General features: G+C 41.7%; 1 protein-coding gene across 2 annotated transcripts in view; it reads left to right on the forward strand.

Annotated features, from left to right (window-relative positions):
- E2F7 (E2F transcription factor 7) overlaps positions 1-25,039 on the forward strand; it is a 39,907-nt gene that overhangs the window by 7,518 nt on the left and 7,350 nt on the right. For both annotated transcript variants that reach the window (XR_009054884.1, XM_057743729.1), the window contains exons 3-11: positions 1,677-1,952; positions 3,259-3,427; positions 7,613-7,903; positions 9,140-9,298; positions 10,775-10,909; positions 19,800-19,985; positions 20,481-20,553; positions 23,107-23,599; positions 24,727-24,973. Coding sequence is in view for 1 of the 2 variants with exons in the window: in XM_057743729.1 (XP_057599712.1) it covers positions 1,677-1,952; positions 3,259-3,427; positions 7,613-7,903; positions 9,140-9,298; positions 10,775-10,909; positions 19,800-19,985; positions 20,481-20,553; positions 23,107-23,599; positions 24,727-24,973 (2,029 nt within the window). In the remaining variant the exon portion in view is untranslated. The remainder of the gene's footprint in view (positions 1-1,676; positions 1,953-3,258; positions 3,428-7,612; positions 7,904-9,139; positions 9,299-10,774; positions 10,910-19,799; positions 19,986-20,480; positions 20,554-23,106; positions 23,600-24,726; positions 24,974-25,039) is intronic.

Consider the following 25,039-nt stretch of genomic DNA (forward strand, 5'->3'; position numbering starts at 1 on the left):
AGCATGTACTATGCGCTCAGTACTTTCCCTTGCCAGTTCCCTTGTGTAAGACTAGAATTGCACGCTAGTAGGGACTTGTTAAGAGATGCGAGTAGATGCAGTGCCCCAGGCTGGATGGTCACTGCTGCGGCGGCGTGAGAGCGCGTCACCCCCATCTCCACCCCGTTCCTGGTACCCTAAGACCTAGGCTAGTTGGCAGCTTCGGCTGATTCAGAGAACAGGAGCTGGCCTGCTACCTCAGACTCCAATTTCTCCCAAACAATTCTTTTTCCGTCTTCACATGTTGCTTGTTTATAGGAAAACAATTTTTTAAACCACTGTCCAGCCAGAATCCAAGCACGCGATAATCTATAGAGGGATACCGTGTGCAGGAAAGGGAGTGACAAATGTGTAGGTCATCCACCTTCCTAATTACGTAAGGCACTATTGCCTGGAAGTGAAATCAACCACGGGAAGAGCAGAATCTTTCTGGTTTTGAATGGCAAAAACTTATTTTAGGGGAAAGAAATGTGTTTCGGTAACTTGGTAATTCCAAATGTGAGTTCTGTGTACTTAGTTCTTTTTCTTAATGGGTTAATGGACCCATCATTACTCTTTTCTTTAATTATCTAAGACAGTCTACTCAAAGTGTGGTCTGGGGGAAGGTGCTAGTCCACAAACTATTACCAAGCTGCAAAACATTAAGAACAGAACTTTTAGCACTTAGAAACCTCTACGGTAATTCAGTTGATCTTGCCCCTGTGACATCTAAGCTTGTGATCAGTGGTCTCTCCTTGTCGAACAAGCTGTAGGTCAAGCTGAGTGGCAAACTCAAGAGGAGGGAATTGCATATGAGTCCTATGAAATAAGACCATGTATCAGTCTGCAGGAATTTAGAAGTGAAAAACCCTGGTCCTTCACCAGGGGTAGTTTGAGAAACGCTGCTCTGGGGGAGTGACCTTAGACAGCTCGGTGGTTTGAAATGTGGCATTTTGTTGGATGCCCTTCCATTAATCGGTCCTGCTAATTGCTGTATTAGCACTGGTGAACATGGAACAAAAGCATAATTGCTCTTCAGTAGTGAACGCAACCTCGTAAATAGTGTCTTAAAAAAATGTCACTTAGAAGCAATATTGGGACTTCCATGGTGGCTAAGACTCCACACTTCCAATGCAGGGGGCCTGGGTTCCATCCCTGGTCAGGGAACTAGATCCCACATGTATGCCGCAACTAAGAGTTCGCATGCCGCAACTGAAGATCCCACATGCCACAAGGAAGATCGAAGATCCCAAGTGCCCTAACTAAGACCTGGCACAGCCAAATAAATAAATAAATGTTAAAAAAAAAAATGGAAGCAATATGGACTCAACGCACATTTGCTCTCATTATCATCCCCGCCTATTGCAAGCATCCCCCAGAGACACATAACAGCCATGGCTACTTTCACGGGGATGCCATGAAAAATATGTTGAAAAGGAGTAGCAGATTATAATCAGTTTCTCATTGGAACCACTCTTTGGTTCCCATGGATTCTTCTGTTTATTTTCATTAGTCCTGTCCTGATATTTTTCAGCCCTGAACATATGGTCTGTTTGTATTTTCATGTCTTAGTGAAACATGGGAACAAAATGTACTCTTCGGTGATACCTGCCCTTTTTCATTTTTGCTAAAAGGTCTGTCTTTTTTTTTTTTAATAGGAAAATATATTTGTTGATCTCTCAAGGATGGCTCCAAAGACACCAATAAAAAATGAACCAATTGACTTATCGAAGCAAAAAATCTTCACTCCAGAAAGAAATCCTATCACTCCAGTTAAGCTTGTTGACAGACAGCAGGCAGAACCATGGACACCCACTGCTAACCTGAAGATGCTCATTAGTGCTGCCAGCCCAGACATAAGAGACCGAGAGAAGAAAAAAGGACTGTTCAGGCCCATTGAGAACAAGGATGATGTGTTTACAGACTCTCTGCAGGTAAACAGGCTGTGCTCCTAAGGGCTTTCATAAAATTTTTAAATTTTTTACTTGATTATTAAAAAGTCACAGAATTCTCAATGTTTGGTTACTGTTGAGTCAAAAGCAGTACTCCAATTAATCTTTTTATTTATTTACAGCTGAAGTGGAACTCTCATTCTATATCTCATTTTTCATAATGATTGCTTTCTTTTCTTATGTATGGTACTCCCTGAACCAGTACACATTTTTAAATGATATATATTTTTTAAGCAATGATATTTAAAATAGATAACTAATGAGAACTTACTGTATAGCACAGAGAACTGAATGTTCTGTGGTGCCCTAAATGGGAAGGAAATCCAAAAAAAAGGGGATACATGTATATATAGAGCTGATTCATTTTGCTGTACACTAGAAACTAACACAACATTGTAAAGCAACTATACTCCAATAAAAAATTTTTAAAGTAATAATAATGTTGATTTAATGAAAAAATTTGGATTTTTTTTAATGCTGCCATGAATTATAATGTGTGCTTTGATTTTAAGGGTAATATTAACCTAAGTATTTTTGACTTGGGAAATTTTATCATTCTCACGTATGTTCAGTTTGTTGGTTTGGGGCTTTAAAGTTATCTTTAAATGACCTGTCCTGTAGGGAACCAGAGCTATTGAAAAAGCAGCATATCTATACTTTAAAAAAAGAATTTTCTTGGGGCTTGAATTGAGCCTTTTTCAAATGTGGGTTGATAAGACAAGGGCACTAGTTTAATGTACTTACAATAGGAAAGAATAAGGAAGATTAAAACTTAGCTGCCCTTGTTCACTTCCATCAACCCTAGGTAAACTGTGAAAAATAGGAGTTTGGTGACACAATGCAAGCAAGTACATCTCAAATTTTCACGTGAATAGGAATGAGGCAGGATATCAGGAAAAGACAGATTCTGATACATCAGGTCTTAGGTGAGGCCTGAGGTTTTTTTTTTTTTTTTTAATTTTATTTATTTATTTATGAGGCCTGAAGTTTTACATCTCTGAACACGCTCCTGGTGATGCTGATCTACCAACCTATAAATGACTACATTGTTCATTTTTTATTGTAACCAGTAGACTCAGCCTCAGATCACAAGGAGGAAAAGTTCAGTTCAGAGAAAGCAATAGGGTAAGATGTTAAGAGAATTTGATGAGGACGTGTATTCTAACCAGAATCTGGGATGGTAAGGATTGGGATGTTCCCCTCCACTCACCGGTACCACCCATTGCAATTTCTCCGTTAGGATGTTAACTGTGACACCTCCCCCCTCCCTTCTGTCTGCCCTCTGTAGCTTGATGTTGTTGGGGACAGTGCTGTGGACGAATTTGAAAAGCAAAGGCCAAGCAGAAAACAGAAAAGTTTAGGGCTCCTGTGCCAGAAGTTTCTAGCTCGCTATCCAAGTTATCCTCTGTCAACTGAGAAAACTACCATCTCCCTAGATGAAGTTGCTGTCAGTCTCGGTATGTATCATGGGATCACCTGGAGGCCTGTCTCCAGTTACGGTGGGAAATTGATTTCTCGGGCAAGCCGGAGGCCTCAGATCACCTCCTTTACTAAGTCAAGAGCAGGCCCTTGGAAAGAGTGAGGACAGAGGAGCAAGTAGAGCTTTTCTTCTGTCATCATCATGCATAGAATTCCAGGGAGCTTTCTAGGCCTGAGGGTCAAACAAATATGTGGTTTTCTTAACGTTAAGAATTATGTTTACAAAAGACTCACATTACAAATTAATACCTAATATCTTAATTCCATCTTATTTCAGACAGACTCAAAAGATATTTAGAAATATCCTGCTGTTTATTTTTTTAAATGCTTCTAAGAGTTCAGAACTGCTGTTGTTTCTGTTATAAAGCATAATTTGAAATCAAGAGCATTATCTTTGCAGCCCTATACGGTGACCTTCATAGCAAGTCTGCCCAACTAGAAAAAGCACGTCTGGATAGAACTCAAACAGCTAAGTCTTATAACAAAGAGGAATACATGCATTCACATGGCGTGGGTGTGTGTAATGTGCAGTGGTGCCTGGGCTGTCAACATGCAGACAGCTGATTCAGAATAGAGACTCCTAGTGGACATGGATGGCAGCTGGTTTCAGGATGAACCTATTGTTGACAATAAATAAGTAGAAATCACAATGATTTGAAGATGTCACAGTGTCCCCTTAAGAGATTAGGAGGGTTTACATACAGGGAAAAAATCAGCCCACTAGGCTTTATGATAGATTATATTTTTAGTTTGTTTATATATATTTATAGATTTACAAATAAATTTAGCTTTATAATCCATATATAGATTATATATTTAGTTTGTTCTATATCTTCCCATAGCCCAAAGAATGTGACCCAGTAGATGATGAGCAATCTGAATTACTCAAACTGATGGCTAAAAAGATTTTATTTGCTGGAAATTGAGGTAGTGAGGAGCCAATATGTTGTGATGGGAAGACCATGGACTGGACTTTGAGTCAGATAGAGCTGGATTTGAAGCCCAGCTCTAATTTATAGACTGTAAGAGTGTTCAAAAGTTAACTAATCTTTTCTCATCTGTAGCATAGGGACCATAGCACCTAGCTTGCAGAAACTTAGAAACATTTGGGATAATGTTAGTAACATGCCCAACTCAGAGCCTGGCTTGGGTAACTCATTGCTACATGGAATAGTTTCTACTCAGCTCTTATTAGAGGTACTTCCCCTGCCCAGCCCCCGCCTCCACCATCCTCAAGCTGTCCTGTCGTCCCCTACAGCTGTCCTGTCATCCCCTACAGCTAGGAAGAGGGTGCAGAGGGCTTTGACAGGGGAGCCATTTTAGAACCCAGAAATAGAACACAGGATTCTGGTATCAGTGGCAATGAAACAAGAAGGGGGAAGTGAGCCAGCCGGACAGAGGCTTCATGTAGACATAGCTGAGGCACTGGGTCCTGGAAACTAGTCTTAGGAGGATGAGGGTAAAACAACACATCATACAATGTCTTTCTCATTGGGGTTCATGAAGACAACTTCCTCCTTATACCCAAGCCTCATCAAGAGGCCTTGCACTAATGTCAGTGCAGAAAAAAGATTAGATGCTGGAGAGCTACCTTACATGTCCCAGGGAGGACAGAAGAGTGGGCTCCTACTTTCATATGGGCTGTAGATCCCCATGTTATAACAGCCTGGAGCAGAACGCCAAAGGTTTTTGCAACAACTTCCTACTGTCTCATGATTTCCCAGACCTACCAAATGAACTTTCCATCTCTCTTCATGTGAGGTAAAAAAAAAAATGGGGTCCCTTCCTAGAAGCTCTTTCGGGGTAACCATCTCTTTGGAATTGAGTCTAAACTCCCTGCTCTATCCCAGGTCACAAACTATAAGACCATATTTTAACCAAGGATGTGCAGAGCATTCAAATTGCATTCTTTCCGAGTTTCTGGTCACATGTAGATTTGATACTGATATTACAGGTAAGAAGTTAAAGAACTGGGAGTGACTTTAGTAAATGGAAGATTACACAGTCTGGGAAACTATTTTATTCGCCTGAGGTGCTCTTCATAAACTCTATGGGACATAAGGGAAGCATGGTAACAATTGGTAAATCCTCGAGGGCATAACTAATGCCATACCTAGGATTAATCAGATTACCTTGAATACAAAAGAAAAAGAAGGCTCAGTGCCAGGGAAAACCTTCCCGACAGAGCAAGCCCCAGAGTAACCTGCAGGACTTGAGACCTGTGAAATGAAACTTTTAGGTGCACCTAGCCAGTGGAGAGTTAGTCCAGATTGTAAGGGCGAGTGATCATTCAGGCAAGTAGCTGCACATTGGCTTTTACCGGCACCACCTACTAAACACCAATGGTGCATATCAAGCATCATCTTACTAAGTTGTCCGAATCGTCCTTTGTTTCTTATTTCTTCTTTTATTTCTTGGGATGTCTAGCCACTAGATGGAGACTTAACAGCTTGTATGTAACACAGAATAACACAACAGCCGGGTATGTGGCTCGCCCTGGGGTGTCTCAGTTGCGTTCACATGACATTTCTAATGGGAAGCTTTATAACATGTTACACTCTAAGCAAGATGTGTCAATATATGAAAACAGACTGGAATAAGGAGCCAGGCAGGTCTGGACAAGGGCCTGCTGACTGCTCCTGCCAGCACCTTCCAGCAGGTGCCTCCTGGCACCAAAGCCTGAGCTTTTGAGGGTGAAGAGCCTTTCAGGGTCATGAGCTGAAATGTTCTGATTGACCGCGAAATGCCTCTTCAGGCGTGGGAGAGAACTTCCTCTCTGCTCCACAGTTTTCATTGTAATCTGGTTTATTTCTTGTGTTAAATCTTTGAAAGGCCAATAGCTTCATGCACTGCGGCTGTCCTGATTATAGAGCTCTTCACAGCTCTTGGCAAGTGAAGAGAAGGAGGCATTTTTGTAGCCTGGATGGTTTTTTGGGAGATGCCTGGGGGCTTTTGTTATGGAGACTTAGGCCAGAGCTAAAGGGGCCAGTGGGTCCCCAAAGCCTAAGGGCCTGTTGCATAACAGGATGAGTCACAGATGGAAGATTTAAAAATCTGTTTCTACTGTCACCTATTATGCCAGCAGGAATTTTAGGTATCTCCAGTGCCACGCAGGAAGTATTGATATTTACAAAATAGCATACAAAGAGTAGATAAATTAACACCTATCAGAAACCCTTTAAGTTTATGGTCGCATTTAATCCTCATCATTTTATGAGATAAATGCTAAGGCACAGAAAGATTAAGTAGCTTCCCAGCCTCACCCAACTAGTAAGGGATAATGCAGGGATCGCAGCCCAGGCAGTCTGACCCTGAAGCCCCCACACTTAACCAGTGTAAATATTTTTAGTAAATTCAATAGATGCTTGTAATCCTGGCTATTTAGGGAGTGTTGGGAAAGTGGGGCGGGCATCGATGAACTCGATGGTCAGCCTGTGCTAGTTTCTGTGCCTTGTTGATGGGCTGTTTGGCAGGATACGGTGAATGGGAGCACAGGGAGAGTTGTCCACAGCTGTGATGAGCAGAAGGAGACCGGTATGTCGTTCCAGCCCTGGCACTAGCTTCCTCCAGCAACTTGAGAAGGGTGCCCAAGCTCTTGACTCCTGAGTTTCCAGTGCAAAATAGGAAACAAAGTTTTTACCATCTGTTTTCCTTTCTGGCCATTAAGAGAATTAACAAGGTAATTTCTTCACATCATTCAAACTCCAGGAAAGGAGAGTGTGGTCCAATAATGAGGTAAGAGTTATTGGACAGAGTTTTAGAGTCTGTATAGTTAGGGATACAAGTCAAAATCAACATCCAGCATTCATCAAGCATGTATTACCATGATGTGCTTTGCTCCGTCCCACCCGTTTAACACGCTGAAACGTTCATGTGGTTTGCCTAACAGGTCCAGAGAAAAGTTGCTCTGTTATTTATGTAATACAGATGGAGCTATGATCCATCTCAACCTGGATGTTTAGCCTAGAGCTTAACGAGAGCTGGATCCCAAGTAGAAAAAAAAAATTCTGTTGCTTGCATTCTTATCGGATGAATTTGTTGAGCAATTATATTTGCTGGGCAAAGTGTCACACAAAATAGTCTGCAGACAAAGCCCAAGACTTCAAGGAATTTATATGCAAAAATGTTGGCATGACAGTGGTTGGCCTCTCTTTTTCAAACAGGCGTTGAAAGGAGACGCATCTACGATATTGTGAATGTGCTGGAGTCACTGCATCTGGTCAGCCGGGTGGCCAAGAATCAGTACGGCTGGCACGGCCGGCACAGCCTGCCGAAAACCCTGAGGAACCTCCAGAGGCTAGGAGAGGAGCAGAAATACGAAGAGCAGATGGCACACCTCCAACAGAAGGAGCTCGACCTGATGGATGATAAATTTGGAGAACGCAAAAGAGATGGCTGTCCCGATCCCCAGGATCCACAGTTACTGGATTTCTCTGAACCAGACTACCCCTCTTGTGAGTCCACTGTACCCACACAAGTAATGGCAGGGAGAGGGCGACGGTCTCTTCTGCAGAGAGTCACTGCTGAGATGGGAAGAGCCAGCTGGACCACCCTGGAGGGAGATGTCCTCTTATTCTCTCTGCTGAAGACAGGGAGACAGATGGCTTCTCGACTGGGCTGCCCACTCGACCTCTCTGAAAGCCTGTCTAGTGGCAGTTTCATTTGGTATTTGGTGTGTTTGGACTGTAGGTCTGGAACAGTGCTCCTGTTTCAGATTGACAGCCTCATGCTGATTTCTGTTTGTGAGCCTTGAAGGAAAATTTACTTGGAAAGAATTTCTCTCTTCAAAGGATTCTGCCTGTTTCATGATATATTGGAGTAGATGACTTAGACAAGATCCCTGTTAGCAGAAAATGCTGATTGGAAAGATAAACCACCTCTCAGTGGATGCAGAATTTTTTTGATTTACATTACGTTGTTCTTCCCCTGCCAGCTCATACTAATGCTGTCCCTCCTTTAACCGTTAGTCTTCACTCTCACCCTGCTCCTCCTTGCTAAGATGACAACGTGCAAATATCCCTAACTTTTCACTTGCATTTATAAGAAATAGGCATGGGAGGGTGGGCCTGGCTTTCACTGTATGTACTGCCTCATGCCTTTTATCTCCACCCTGTGAGCCAGTTCTTATCCTAATAACCAGAGGAGACAGCCATCTGTCAGGGTGGTTTGCCTGCCATCTACGGCAACACACATCTCATCCGTGTCTCCTGTTCACGTATTGCTTATTTCTTCACTTCTTTCTGAAAAGCAGTGGACGAGGTGGGCGCCTAGGATGTGGAGGGTGTATTCTAGCTATCGTGGGCTCAGAGAAATAAAAGTGGAGTCCTTGCCTTTGAGGGAAGAGTTGATGTTCTGGAAACAGTTCCTGATCCCTACTGTATCCTTTTATCCTTCTCCTTTAATCTTTTCCAGAACTGCTTCAGGAAAGCCACTTCATGCATCCTATTCAATGAAATATGAATATAAAGCATTTCAGAATTTATACCTACCATAGTTTTATGACCCACAAGAAAATCTATCTTATTTCTGTACGAATCATCTTTTTGTGATGTGTGTCCAGCAGGCGTCCGCTGATCGTTGCAGCAACCGTGATGTTTGTATCTGCAGATAAGAGTTAGGTCTTGCAAACCGGGAGGACGGTCTTGTGGTAAATTATATGTTTTGATGCTTTTGTTTTATTCCCTTTGTAGCGTCTGCAAACAGCAGAAAAGACAAATCTCTGAGAATTATGAGCCAGAAGTTTGTCATGCTGTTCCTGGTCTCCAAAACCAAGATTGTTACTCTTGATGTGGCTGCCAAAATCCTGATAGAAGAAAGCCAGGATACGCCGGACCACAGTAAATTTAAAAGTAAGCATCTTCACCTAAATTCACTTGGCACAGAAAGGGTGGGATTTCATATACCGATGTTTGTTTGCTGCCTTGGAGATTTAAAAAAATTTTTTTTTTGGGTCGTGCACTCCTTCCTGCCTTCATGAAGGTTCTTGGTGCTGTGAGAGGTAAGCTGGTCACGCACTAGAATTCCTGTGAAAGTTCTGTCCGATGCCTTTTCCTCAGCAGAGTGGATGGTGGAAGCAGAATGGCATCTCACACGTGCAGATCAGGGAGGGTGTAAGAGGCTTTGCATTTCTCTTTAGTATCACTGCATCCAAGACAGAATGTCTGAGTTTTCTTTCCCTTTTTTCCTCGCCCCTTGCATACTCTTCCGATGGGTGGACATGAAAGTTGTCTACAGGTAAGAACCAGAGGAATGAGCAGGGTAGGGTAGGGGTGGTGGGACGTGGCTGCTGGACAAGAGAGTGTTTCCAAGTTTTCACACCCAGTGCATCTTCCTTTTCCATCAAGCCTGGGTCCTGAGCCAAAGGCCCCTGGCTTCTGGTAGCTCGCTCACCCAAGCCCTGGGAAACCATGAGCTCAGCATTCTTTAGTTTTTTTTGTTTGTTACCAGCTAGAAAGTATAGCCACCCTATGGGAGAAGTGACTAGATAAAATCCAGATCTATCAGAATTGGAAAGAATGTTGCATCTGGGGTGAATGTTTGATGTTTCTGGTCGATAATCAAAGCCCTTGGCTTGATCCTAGCCCTAAGTTCAAATAGGTTTCCTACCTGTAAGTTGATTTCTTGAATAGAACATACTTCATGGGCATCACCCTGCCTGTTTAATGTGTTACCACCCCTCTGGATTTCTCCTCCAATACCTGTATTTTCAAATGTCTCTCCCCAAACCTCTTCAGACTCATGGAATGCCCATCCCACCCCTCCCCCACTGGGTGCCCAGAACACCGGGATTAAAGGTGAGGCGCTGCCTGTCTTCAGCACAGTCGTACCTGGTAACCTTGAGCCCTAGACAGTCTGTGTGCCCAGCAGTGCAGCCCTCGCAGGAAGCTCTGGGGAATCCCCATCATTTTCACAGCCCAGCTGCCTGCTGGAGCGGGTGCCACCACCTCCTGCTGGGAGAAACTCCAGGCAAGCTTTTGACAAGCCACAGATCAGAATTACATTTCCTAAACCTTTAATTACAGCCCGTTTCCCTCCCTTGGTGTGTTTGCAATCACAGCCATCCCAGCTTGTCACCAGGTGCCTCTTGTATGAGGTGTGAAGTTGTGGAAACAGAAGGACACACTGACCTTCCCTTAGTACTGTCATCAGACACGTAAATCCTGGGTGATTTCACGCCAGAGCCACTGGTCTCTTCATTGCTACCCCACTGTTCTCTGCTGGAGGCTTATATGGTGGCTGAGAAAGTAACCTGTCACATACACTAAAACGTAGTGGTGTCGCTGACCAAGGTTTGGTGTGACCACAATTGTTTTTGTATCTTCAAGCAAAGGTACGACGCCTCTATGACATAGCCAATGTTCTGACCAGCTTGGCGCTGATAAAGAAAGTGCACGTAACAGAAGAGCGAGGCCGGAAACCTGCCTTCAAGTGGATCGGGCCCGTGGATTTCAGTTCCACTGGTAAGGCATGGTTTCGTGAGGGACCGTTTTATGTTTGATCCCCAGTTCCTTTTCCAGATCACACACCTACCACACAGGGAGATTGATCATCACCTTCACTTCCCATCACCCATGTCACTTGCAAAATTAGACTAGTGACGGCAGTCTTGGAACAATGAGCCTCAGTCTAGCAATGGCTGTGCTCACGCACAGGGAGCTTACAACCTGGCAGTTTTGGGAACTGTTCAATTACAGTTCTTTTGCATTTTTTATTTCATTCCAAAGTTCCTGAAAGTTTGGGATGGAGGATTAAAAAAGACACTTCATTAAAAAAAAGTAAAAAAACAAAAAATTTCTTTCAATGATACTTCTTATGAACTCTGGTTGTTTCTGCATTAGCAGAATAAAACATTATTTTTCTTTGAAATTGCGGGTAATGTAAAAATTATGTCAATTACTATCCCAAAACTAATATGTGGTTAAGATGGCTTCTAAACATAGTATGGCTGTAATGAACACCTTTTTTGTAATTTATTTAAAAAGTTGCAAATGTCATAATTTTACTAAATTAGAGCAAAAGAGGGCATTATCTTCTCCTTATTTCACAGGTAACATTTGTGCAACTGAGGACTGGATCCTCCTGCACTAGCTACTTCATGTATGGCTATGCTGCCTAGAAAAAAGCCATTAAAGTTATTTTTAGATTACCCTTCCAATTTTAGTCTTAGTAGTATAAATTCCCACCACTTAACCTAGGCTTATAAAAGATATAGCTCTCTACCTCACTCGTTAACACATTATTCACTTAGGAACTAGATGAAACCACTTAAAACCAAGTATAATTAATTCAACCCAGCAAGTACTTGCTGTGTGTAGACTATGCAGGCATACCTCATCTCCTTGCACTGCACAGATACTGCCTTTTTCTCAAATGGAACGTTTGTGGCAACCCTGCATTGTTAGGTGATGCTTAGCATTTTTTAGCAATAAAGTGTTTTTTAACTAAGGTAAGTACATTGTTTAAATATGATGCTATTGCACGTTACAATATAGTGTAAACCTAACTTTTATATGCACTGGGAAACCGCAAAATTCACACAACTCACTTTATTGCAGTGGTCTAGAACCGAACCCACAACATCTCTGGTATGCCTGTACTAATGCCAAGAGAGATTCAAAGATGTGTGTGATACAGTCCCTGCCAGCATGAAGTGTACAACTCTGCCACTTTCTACTCCTCTGCTTTTGGCTATTCCCAGTCTTTTCTCCTGTGACGCTCTCTTCCGCCTTTCAACATAAAAATATTCTACTCAACCTTCAAGCTCTTGCTCACATGTCACCTCTTGCATGAAGTTTTCCCTGATCACCCAGAGCAAAGAGCGTCTCATCTGAACTACTGCAGTTTAGTATTGTGCCATTGTACTTGGTAATGATATTATGCTTTGTCCGTGCTGTACACATTTGAGGGCAGACACAGTTTTCATTCACTTTTGATTACACCCTAGTACCCAGATCAGTGCCTTCTGCACTTCATAAGTTGGTTAATGAGCCTCTATTGAAGGTATATAATTAGCACACATTTGAAAATTAGAGAATTCTTAAGCACTACACATGGCGGTACTGGCTCTATAGGAATTCAGAGAGGATATGGATTAAGTTCTGATGGACTGTTAGGTTTTGAAGGGATGGAGAGCTTTTTTTTTCAGTTGAAGGAGCAGATACCTAAGAACATATCTGTGTTGCAGAGCTCAGCCACCCTGATTTAAATGGAAGGCCTAGGATACAAATAATGAGAAATAAAATGTGATCATTTGGGACCACATTTTGGAAGGCCTCGAAAGTTAAGTCAAGAAATTTGTAGTAGATGTAGTAGACAGAAGTGACAAGGGATCTTTAGATAAAGAGATTGAAAGAGAGGAGGGATTCAAAGGTGGTGGTGTCACCGAGGGAAATAAGACAGCCAAAGGAGTAAGTTGGTGTTAAGTCTCAGAGTGTGTAGGTTTGTATAACCAGTGGGACAGCACCTGGAAGAGCTCTGATCTGACCTGGGAGAGAGGACCAGGTCAGGAACCTCAAATTGAACTTCCTTTCTCTACCCTTCAGAAACCTGGTCCTCTTTCTGTATTCCCTATTTCCATTACTAACAGCACTGTCGTCATCAACTCAGCAATCGGATTTGGAACAAGTTACCTTTGATTTCTTAATTCACTCTCCTTCACTCCCTGATTAGCGGTTCCTCACACTTAAACTTCACAAATGCCATCTCTTTCCTTTTCTCTCTTCCCACCGTCCTGACCGTTCCTTCCTTTTAACAGCTTTATTGAGGTATCACGACATTCAATAAATGGCACGTGGTTAAAGTTACAATTTGGTAAGTTCTGCATTGCATGCACCTGTGAAATAATCACCACAAGCAAGGCAATGAAGCCATCACCCTCCAAAGTCTCCCCCTGCCCCTTTGGATTCCTCCCTCCCTTTCCCCACCCCAGCGAGGAGGGGGCAACCAATGATCTGCTTTCCTTCCCTCTAGATTTGTTTGTATTTTCTAAAATTTTTATTAAGTGACTCATATATAGTCAACGCTGATTAGTCACAGATTCCATATTTGCAAATTTACCTGCTGGGTAAAATTTATTTGTAGCTCCAAAACCAACACCCACAGCATTTTCTGAGTCATTTACAGACATGCAAAGAGTGGCAAAAGATTTGATTAACCATCGCACACGTTCCCAGCTGAGGTCAGAACAAGACAACCCGCTGCCTTCTTGTTTCTCACACTTGTTTCTTTTGACTCATGCTATAAACAAGCATCCTTTTCATGGTCTTTGTAGTGCCCTGTTTTCACATTTTTGTGGTTGGTGTTGGTGATTTTGCCGTTTAAAATGGTTCCCAGGTGTCGTACTGAAATGCTGTCTAGTGTTTCCAAGTGCAAAAAGGCTGTGATACGTTTTATGGAGAAAATACGTATGTTAGAGGAGCTTAGTTCAGACGTGAGTTCCAGTGCTTTTGGCTGAGTTCAGCGCTAATGGGTCAACAATAGACGTTAAATGTGTCTTTAAACAGACACACACATGAAACAAGGTTATGTATTGATCAGTTGATGAAACTGTTTTGACCAGAGGCTTGCAGGAACCTAACCCTGTATTTCCTCTGAGAGTGATGGTTCTGTGTTGGCTAATTCAGTGTTCACAGTGACTTTATGGAAGTTAACTACTGCAAATAGTGACAATCAGCTATAGCATGTATACTCTTTTTATCAGGCTTCCTTCACTCAATGTAATTATTCTGACATTAATCATGTTGTAGTAAGTGTCAATGGTTTACTCCTTCTTACTGTTGAGGAGTATTCATTGTATGGGTGTATTATTCTTTATTCATGCACTTATTGGTGGACATTTGGATCATTTCCAATTTGGGGCTATTACAAACAAAGCTATAGTGAATATTCTTGTACCTGTCTTTATGCGGAAATTCGCTTTCATTTCTCTTAAGTTTCTAGGAGTGGAATAGGTGCATCCTGTGGTAGGTGGATGTTTAAATTTTTGAGAGACTTTCAAATTGTTTTCCAAAGTCGTTGCAATGTTTTACATTCCCACCAACGGTATATGAGAGTTCTAGTTCAACCTTAGTTTTAGCCATTCTGATGGATGTGTAGTGGTATCTCATTGTGGTTTTGTGTTTCCCTAATGACTAGTGATGTTGAACATCTGTTCATGTCTTTGTTTTGCTATCCCTGTATCTTCCCTGATGAAGTGACTATTCAGATCTTTTGCCCTTTTTTGCTGCTGCTGTTGTTGGATGTTTGTTTTTGAATTGTGAGAATTCTATATACATTCTTCATATAAGTCCTTTATCAGATATGTGATTTTCCAATATTTTCTCCAGGTCTGTAGTTAGGTCTTTTCATTCTCTGAGCCATGTCTTTTGAAAAATCAGAAGGTCTTAATTTTGAGGAAGTCCAGTTTATTTTTTTCTTTTGTGACCATGCTTGTAGTGTTCTCGCCAAGAAATCTTTGCCTAATACAGGGTCACAAATGAGGTGTGAGGTATGACTCGATCTTTTTTTTTGGGGGGGGGCATATGAATATCCACTTGTGCCGGGACCAATGTGCTAAAAAGACTATTCTTTCTCCATGAAATTCCCTGCGTACTTTTATCAAAAATAAGTTAACCATTTATATATGGTACTTTCTGGACTCTCAAAACTGTTGGTCTGTTTGTCTATTTGGCGTCATGGTGATGTTGGCCTCTTAGAATACATTGGGAAGTCGTCCATCCTCTTCAGTGTTTTGAGAGAGTTTGTGTAGCACTGGTTGTTTTCTCTTAAGTGTTTGGTAGCATTCACCAGTGAAATCATCTGGACCTTAAGTTTTCTGCTTGAGAAGGTTTTGAACCCCAGATTCAATTTCTTAAATAGCTATCAGGCTATTCAAGTTATCTCTTTATTAATCTTTCTACTTTGAGTTTAACTTGCTCTTTTTCTAGTTTCTTAAGGTAAAAGCTGAGGTCATTGATTTGAGATCTTTCTTCTAATAGGCATGTAATGCTGCAAATTTCCCTGTAATACTGCTTTATCTCCATTCTACGAATTATGTCTGTTTCTGTTGTCTTCCAATTCAAAATACTTTGCTATTTATTTTGATTCCCACTTTGATCCACAAGTTATTTAGATTTGTGTTATATAGTTCCCAAATATTCTGCTATTTTCCAGATATCTTTTTTTTTCTAATTTCATTCCATGTGGTCAGAGAACATTGTATAACTTGAATCCTTTTAAATTTATTGAGGCTTGTTTTGTGGTATAGATATGGTCTATCCTGATAAATATTCTGTGTGCACTGAAAAAAGAATGTACACTTGACCTTTGAACTCTGCAGGTCCAAATTCAAGCAGATATTTTTCAACAGTGAATACTATAGTACTACATGGCCTAAGGTTGGTTGAATCTGCAATGCAGAGAAGTCATGGGTTTAGAAGGCCAGCTATAAGTTATACATGGATTAACCCCTGTGTTAAGGTTAATGTACATTCTGCTTTGTTGGATGCATGTTCTATAAGTGACAACTAGGTCAAGTTGGTTGAGTGTTGTCTAATTCTCCTATGTCCTCATTGATTTTATGTTTGTTCTATCAATCATTGATAGGGGAATGTTGAAATCTCTGATTATAATTGCAGATTTGTCTATTTCTTTTTACAGTTCTGTCAAGTTTTGCTTCATGTATTTGAAGCTCTCATTAGGTGCATAAACATTTAAGATTGATCGCTAGGTCTTCTCAATGAATTAAAACCCTTTTTTCGTTATGAAATGACCCTCTTTGTGCCTGATATTCTTTGCTCTGACATCTACTTTATTTGATAGTAATATAGTCACTTCGGCTTTCTTTTGGTTAGTTAGCTCAGTATATATTTTTCATCCTTTTAAACTATTGGTATCTATATTTAAAATGAGTTTCTGATAGGCAGTATATAGTTGAGGGCTTTTTAAATCGCTTCTGACAATGACTGCTTTTTAATTGGGTTGTTTAGACCATTTACATTTAATGTGATTATTGATATATTTTGATTTTAGTCTGTTATCTTGCTATTTGTTTTCTATTTGTCCCATTTGCTCATTGTTTCTTTTGACTCTTTCTTTCCTATTTTGGATTTCTGCTCCCATTTTACCTCCTTTATTGGCTTATTAGCTATAACTCTTTGTTGTGTTATTTTAATGGTTTCATAGGGTTTATAATATGTACCTTTAACTTACTACAGTCTACCTTCAAGTGATATTGTACTACTTATATTCTATAAGGATCTTACAGTAGCATATTTTCATTCCTGCCTGCCTGGCTTTTATACTGTTGTTATCAAACATTTTACTGGTCTGTATGTTGTAAACCCTACAATGCACTATTATTTTTACTTTAAATAATTGATTCTCTTTTAAACAGATCTTAATAAGGAAAAACATTTATATCTACTCATGTAGTTACCATTTCCAGTGTTATTCATTTCTTCTTGTACATGCAAGTTTCCATCTGGTATCATTTTTCTTCTGTTTGATGGGCTTTAGCATTTCTTAGAGGGCAGGTCTGCCAATGATGAAATCTCCCAGCTGTTATATGTCAGAGAACATCTTTATTTGAACCTATGTTTTTGAAAGATATTTTCTCTGGGTAAGGATTCTATGTTGGAGGTTTTTTTAATTGCTTTAAGGAAATTATTCCATTATCTTCAAGCTTGCATTGTTTCTGACAAGAAATTTACCATCTTCCTGTTCTTCCATATGTAATGTGTCTTCCTTCTCCAATTACTTTTAATATTTTCTTATGACTGGTTTTAAGCAATTTGATTATGCATGCCTTGTAACACTTAATGTCTCTTTCACTTGGGTTTGTTGAGCTTCTTGGATCTATAGATTTTAAATTTTCATCAAATTTGGCAAATTTTTAGTCATTATTTCTTCTTTGCCTTCCTGTCCTTTGGAGAATCTATACTTATGTTTGGCTGCTTGAAGTGGTCCCACAGTTCACTGAATTTTCATTCATTTCTTTATCGCTTTTCTGTGTGTCATTTTGGATAGTGTTTATTGCTCTTTCTTCAAGTTCACAATTTTTTTCTGCAGCCATGAATTTTTTTCTAATCTGCCATGTATTTCATCCACTATGTTTTCCCATCTCCAACATTGTAGTTTTTATTGCTAGAAGTTTGACTTGGGCCTTTATAATGTATCTACTTAACATGTTCAGTTTCTTGAATTTATGGAATACATCTATTTTAATGTGCTTATCCACTGATTCTATCATCTGTGTCACTTTGGGGTCCAACTGATTTTTCTCCTCATTGTGGGTTATATTTACCTGCCTCTTTGTGTATAAGGTAATTTTTAGTTGTATGCCAGACACTGAGAATTATAAGTTGTTAGGCGCTAGATAATTCTCTCTTTTAAAACTTTTTTTTGTAATTGGGGTATAGTTGCTTTACCATATTGTGTTAGTTTTTACTGTACAGCAAAGTGAATCAGCTATATGTATACATATATCCCCTATTTTTTGGAGATAATTCTCTCTTCCTAAAAATGTTCTTGATCTTTGTTCTGGGATGCAGCAAAGTTACTTGGAAACAGTGATCCTTTCAGGTCTTGCTTTTAAGCTTTGTTAGGCAGGTCAGTCTTGAATACTTGTCCCCACTACTGAGCCAACACTCTTTGGCATTCTAACCAATGACCCAAGAATTATGAGATTTTTTTTCCACTTTTTGGGCAGTAGGCACTATTCTCAGCCCTGTGTGTACTGCAGACACTGTTCCTTCAACTCTTTTTGAGGGCTGTTTCCCTGGCCTTGGGTAGTTTCCTCACACGCATGAGTACTCCACTAAATACAGCCAGCCTTCCATACCCGCAGGTTCCACATCTGTGGAGTCAGTCAACCACGGGTCAAACATATTGAAACACATAATTCCAGAAAGTCCCAAAAAGCAAAGCTTAAATTTGCTGCACACCAGCAACTATTTACACAGCACTGACACTGTGTTAGGTACTCCAAGCAATCTAGAGATGATTTAGTGTGTAGGTTTTATGCAAACCTATGCATTTTATGTAAGGGTCTTGAGCATCTGCAGATTTTGGTATCCATGGGGAGACCTGAAACCAATCCCCTGTGGATACTGAGGGACAACTGTACTCAAGGGGGACCCTCTGCAGACCTCTAGCATTCTTCTGTATGGCTCTGCTCTTCAGTATTGTGCCCTGCAAACTCTAGCTGCCTTGGCTTTCCTGGACTCCCAGCTCCATCCGTAACTTGCAGAGACTTCCAGGCTCTGCCTAGGTCCCCCTCTCTGTTCCCTAACCTGGAAACATCCTCTAGGCAGTCAGCTGGGGCAATCATAGAGCTCACCTCATTCGATTCCTGTCTCTAAAGGATCACTGTCCTTCGTATCCTGATGTCCAGTGTCTTGAGAGCCACTGTTTCATGTATGTTGTTCAAGACTTTATTTCAGGAAGGAGGGTAGTTGTGATCCCTGTTACTACCTTGACCCATTTTCTTCTATAATTTGATTTTCTAAACAAAACATTTCTTGGGGTTTTATTATAAGAAAAAGAAAACCATAAGGTGATTTTCTTTTTCAATATTTGTGTGTTTTAGAAAAGGTAAGTCTAGCTGGGCCTTTCAGTTTATTAAATCAGTCTTACAGTTAAATGTGCATGCTTTGAACTTACAAAAAAAAAGCACAGATGAGCGGGATAGGAAGGACTATCTGAGCAATGAGGACCATTTCTTTATAGAATACAGGCCTGGTTCTATATAGAAATGTCTGTCCTGATTTCACACAGGCTTATTTAAGCATAAAATAGGCCTCCAAGGCCCAGCCTTCTATTACCCTCACTGTTCTGTAGCATTTCAACCATGAGGTTTCTGCTGACCTTATTCCTTCGGTCACTTAGTAACTGAGCCTCCTACTGCATAAGAAAGAAATAATAAAGCATAATAATAGAAAATAGAGATTCTTATACTCGTTGCTCTAGGGCTGTGGCATAAGAGACTGATCTCAATTAATGTTAAAATCTCTAAATATGCATGTTGGGCTGAGTATGGTTGGGTTTTCCTTTGATATCTCTGCCCAAAGAAAGCATCTGAAATGTCAGGTCCATTCTAATTTGGGTTACAGAACATCCTGCTCTACTTTTGTTGCAGTTTTAAATAATTTTAGAATATATATGGATTCGGTCTTACTTTAAAGTCATTCACTATCTTTTAAAAAAATTAGTACATCAAAAGAACACTCATAAAATTCCTTTGACTACCTCAGTTTCTAATTTATAGGGTAGCTCCATTACAACGATAGGTTCTCAAAGCCATATCTTAAAAAGGCTAAAATTATCCTGAATTATAGTTGTGTAACAACACTACCAATTCTCTTATTTATTTAGATGAAGAACTAGTGGATGTTTCTGCACCTGTCCTACCAGAACTGAAAAGAGAAGCATATGGCCACATTCAATTCTGTGCAAAACAGAAGCTTGCTCGGCATGGCTCTTTTAACTCAGATCAGGCTTCTGAGAGGATCCAGAGGAAAGTGAACTCAGAACCCAGCAGCCCTTACAGAGAAAAACAAGGTATCTGCCTTTACTTAATCCATGGAATCTGTCAGTCACCATGTAACTGTAGCCCTACCCATGCACTGGCATTTTAAAGTAAGCTGACTCTGGGCTCTGCCTGTTTTTTTCACTTACCTGAAGTGAAATGATTTTGGGGGTAAAAGAGTTGGTGACTTCACAGGGTATAATCATGGCCCCATGCCTGAAATGGATTCTAGTCGGCCTTGGAGATTGAAGATTATTTGGTTTGCCATGGTTGGCCTGTTTGAGGCAGCTCAGCAATTCATCAGACCTACAGAGCAATTCTTGCTTTGTTTTCTTACTAATTTTTGATGAGACCTGCATCCACCATTAATAGCTAGCTTCTGCACATTTCCCTCTTTGAATCAAAACCAGAATGGATTTGTGATAGTCTTATAATCCCTGAGCTGTGGATAATGAATCCTGCTGTATATAATTGGTGTGTATATATCCCTTGCTATATTTGTTAGACCTTCATATTTTCATTTTTAGAATCAGGTGGCTACGCCTTAGAAATTGGAAGCCTGGCAGCTGTCTACAGACAGAAAATAGAAGACAATTCACAGTAAGTAGTCTTTTTAAAACCCCAAGTATATTTTTTTCTAATCCTAGTGTTAACTTTGACTAAATTGAAATGCCACCCTTCAGAAGTAAAATTTAGCAATCCTGCCCGAAGGTCAGCCATTTCTTATTAAGAATTTTGTAAGTTTCCCCCTTGTTCCCAACACTGCACAGGATGTGGCATCCGGGACACAAAAGTATGAAAAATGTATGGTGAAGGGCCAGAGGTCGGGCAGTGGAGGTGGCTGTCAGGCTAAGAAACTTACAAGGAAAAAAATAAATAAAAAGATAAGTACAAGGAGAAAAGAAGTCACTGCTAATGTGACACGGAGAAATGACGCGTCACAGTCCTATGAATCACTTTGTTGTCATCGTAGCTAATGTTGTTTATGAACTACCAGGTACTGTTCCTAAAGTTTTATGTGTAGTATCTCATCTAATATCATAACCTTTTGAAGTTGGTGCTATTATCCTCATTTTACAGAGAGGAAACTGAAACCCAGAGAGGTTAAGTAACTTGCCCGAGGTCACGATACTAAGAAGTGACAGAGCTGAGATTTACATCTACGCTATCTGAGTCAGATCTGGGGTTTGATTTTGGAGGAAATCACATATTATCAGAGGAAGCAGAGGAAATGCTAAAGAGAGAACAGGAGAGGTTTATAATAACAGACACGGGAAGAAACAGATTGTTGAGCCAGAGTCAGAGAGTGGAGGGGAAATAAGCTGATGAGTTTCGCCATAGTGATTTGTCCAAATAGGATACTGAAAGGAAATATTTATAAGGAAAGCTTGGGGTGTTGGCGGTGAGGAGGTTAAGTTGGCAGAAAGCTTTGAAAGCCAAGTAGGAGAGTTTGGATTTATCGGATGGACAGTAAAGAGTCATTGTAGATTCACTGGAGAAGACCATTCTGACTGCTTTAAGCAGGTGGGATTGGAAGTAGAGAAGAGTTTCATATTCAGAGATCACAGAATAGAGCATTCCCAGGCATTCTGGTCTGTGGTGGTGCTGGTCTGAGCCCTGTCAGCTGGAGATGGAAAGAAATGGAAATCAGTATAAGACAGGGAGGGAGTCAGCTAGACTCACTGAAGAAGAAAGAGGCGTCGCAAAGAACAGCTGGGTCTCCGGTGGTGGTGATCTTATTGGTGGAGATGGGGAGGTTGAAGGTGAAGGGCCAGAGGTCGGGCGGTGGAGGTGGCTGTCAGCGTGGGCACGTTGTTTCACAGAGCTGAGTGACAGGCATCCCTCGTTCGGGGAGGCTGTGGTTGGAGCGCTTTCCTCACCTCTGCAGCCCGTGCGTCTGCTTATCCCCAGCAGCACAGCGGGCGAGAATGTGAGCAAAGTCACTCTCAGTGATGCCATCACAGAGGTTGAGGGAGATCCCTGTTCTCTATTTACTAGTTCCTACAGGAGTCCCAACAGAGTCTTCCTCATCTATTTCCAAAACTATACTAGAAATATAAACATGTTGTCTAGTATTTGGAAATTTTTCTATATAAAAGGCCCAGACATTGCTAATCATCTCCTAGACTGAGGGGACTTAATTTGAATGTGTGCTGCCTAAAAATTCTGTAGTAATATGGAGCAGAATGGGACACGAATGACAAAATAATTTTACAAATTTATTTCCTCAGTCACTGCCCACTTCATTTATCTCACAGTGGATTTGAGAGAAACTAGACCTGTCCTTTTTAAGTCAACGGCTGGCCTAGTCTCTGTTATCTACCTGGCATCTCTCAGTGATTGAGGGTGAGGTCCAGCTGGATGACCTTCAGTAGTTTGGCTTCTGAGCTTCAGTTTTCCTCCCTAGTAGGCTGGGCGGGGGGGGGGGGGGGGGGGGGGATGGATGAGAGCAGCTAGTGTTACAATGATTATGTAAAATTATTACAGTATTATGCTCATCGTTATAGCATCTGTGTGCCTGGAAAGGGGTACATAGTTGGGTAGCTGATGACTTGGCTCTGGGAGAGGCAGGGGAGAAGCCTCTATTTTAGCCCTAACCTGAGATCCCCTACCCCATCCCTAAGCATCCATTCCAGGTATATGGTCATCTCCTCTGGAGCAGGCTCATATACTCAGGAAGTGCACTTTTTTTTGTTTTATAAATTTATTTATTTATTTATTTATTTATTTTATTGGCTGTGTTGGGTCTTCGTTGCTGCACACGGGCTTTCTCTAGTTGCAGTGAGTGGGGGCTACTCTTCATTGTGGTGTGCAGGCTCCTCATTGTGGTGGCCTCTCGTTGCGGAGCACGGGCTCTAGGCGAATGGGCTTCAGTAGTTGTGGCACATAGGCTCAATAGTTGTGGCACACGGGCTTAGTTGCTCCATGGCATGTGGGATCTTCCTGGAGCAGGGATCGAACCCGTGTCCCCTGCATTGGCAGGCGGATTCTTAACCACTAAGCCACCTAGGAAGTCCAGGGAGTGCACTTTAATAGCGGCCTGAGCAGGATTCCCTCACTCCTGCTTTGGTGCGTCTCTCTTTAGGAAAGCAGAGTCAGGAGTTGGAAGAATGTGGTAACTGGGTGGGCCCCACTTTGTGTCTTTTATTACAGGGTGGAAGCTTCTGCCAATCAGAGAGCGATGCCTCCATCAGGCAGCCTGGATGCCGCTGCTGCTTTCCCCGGCCTCTCTGCAGACTCGGAATATTCTGTGAATCCCTTAGCCCACCAAATACTTTCTGTGGCTCAGGCGGACTTGCAGGCCTTCTCCACCCGGAATGGTCTGAATGGACAAGGAGCTGTCTCCCTCGCCTCTGCGGCCTCGGATGCGGAGAGCCTGAAGCCGGCTCTGCTGGCCGGCCGGCCCCTGGTGTACGTGCCCTCCACCTCACTGTTCATGCTGTGTGGGGGCCTGCAGGAGGGACCGTCCCCAGGGTCAGAGAGGGACAGCAGAGGCTCGGAAGTCACAGCAGCAGAGCAGTCGGCCACACCCTCCATTCAGAAGCGCCTCAGTGAGGAGAGGAAGCCCCAGGGGGAGGAGGAGCCGGCCACGAAGAGACAAAGTAGGGACTACGAGGACGGCCCCCTCTCCCTCGTCATGCCCAAGGTAAGGGGTTCGGGTGGACGTGCTACCTGACGGCCGTGGACCAAATTTTCTTCCTGAGAGAGACACGCATAGTCATAAGCTACTGAGTCTGAAACAGGAGGTAGTGCATGTGTCACTTGTATAATTAAGCCCAGAGCGGGCTCTCCCAAATAATCCTGCCATAAAGTAGTGCTGTAATAAAAGTGATTTTATAAAAGTCACACTTTACATAAAATGCTGAAAAGTATAACGGAAAAAAAAACCCTATCCACAATCCCAACACATAGAGGCAATCACTGTTAACATGTTTGTACATTCTTTCCCAGTCTTTTTTGCTTTACTTTTTTTTTGACACGTTGATGAAATAGTCCTCTTAATCCAGGGTGTACCTGAGGTCCACAGTCAGGAATGTGGGTGCCCTTTGGCTCTCAGTGTCTGTGTCAGTGGTCGTGTTACCGCTCAGAGAGCCGTTTCCCTAGCCACAGGATGAAAAGAGCAAAAATCTGAGCTGTCCGCATCTCCCACTTAGAAGCCTTTCGGAGGTTAATGAGATATGACCAGTAAAATTCTCAGAAAGCAGAAGCCCTGTCACTGCAGCCACTCGTGGAGGATCAGTGAGGCACACTTCATGGAAATCAGTCCATTAATTAAGACCCTTCCTCCTCTATGCCTTCCTCCTGCCAGAATGAATTTTTCTAATTTTGTGTATAGCCTGGGGTTGCAGAACAGAAGGGAAAGAATGACTGGTATATCTCTATATATGTGTGTCTTAGATAACCAAGACAGCTTTGGTTGAGCCCTGCAATTCTTATCAAGCCCCTAAAAGCCTGCAGCATCAACACCCTTTATGTGTTCCAGCTCAGAAATTTGTTTCATAGTCTAAACACAATACCCAGTTTCCTATTATTAAAATCGCCATTGTTTCTGTGCTTGAGAAATCATAAGTCTACAGAAGCCTGTGATATGACACTGATCTTCAGACCATTCCTATAAATATGACAGAAACCACTGACATACACAAATCAGGGTGGCACACAGCCGTGTCCGGCCTTTTTGTTTATGTGTTTGCTATTTGGAGAAAACTGTTATTGTAATTTACTGCTGGGATTTTGACTTGCTTTTCTGGTTGCTGGTTGGGTTGTGCTTAGAAACCCTCAGATTCCACAGACATTGCCTCTCCCAAGACCGTGGATAACAGGGGACCTGCACCCCATGAAGACATTCGGCAACTTTTGGCTGCAAAGGAGGTTTCGGGAAAGGCTACAGCAAACTGCTTTGTTTCTTCTGATTGGGGAAATCCTTCTAGAAATACAGAGATAGAAAAGCCTTCGAAAGAGAATGAAAGCCCCAAAGAGCCCTCTTTGCTGCAGTATCTTTATGTGCAGTCACCAGCAGGTAAGGGGTGTCATGTCTGCACGTCCCTTGGGTAGTCAGATCATAAATTGGTTGTGTAAATTTTTG

Source organism: Hippopotamus amphibius, chromosome 7 (assembly GCF_030028045.1).
Source record: "Hippopotamus amphibius kiboko isolate mHipAmp2 chromosome 7, mHipAmp2.hap2, whole genome shotgun sequence".
NCBI classification, from domain to species: Eukaryota; Metazoa; Chordata; class Mammalia; order Artiodactyla; family Hippopotamidae; genus Hippopotamus; species Hippopotamus amphibius.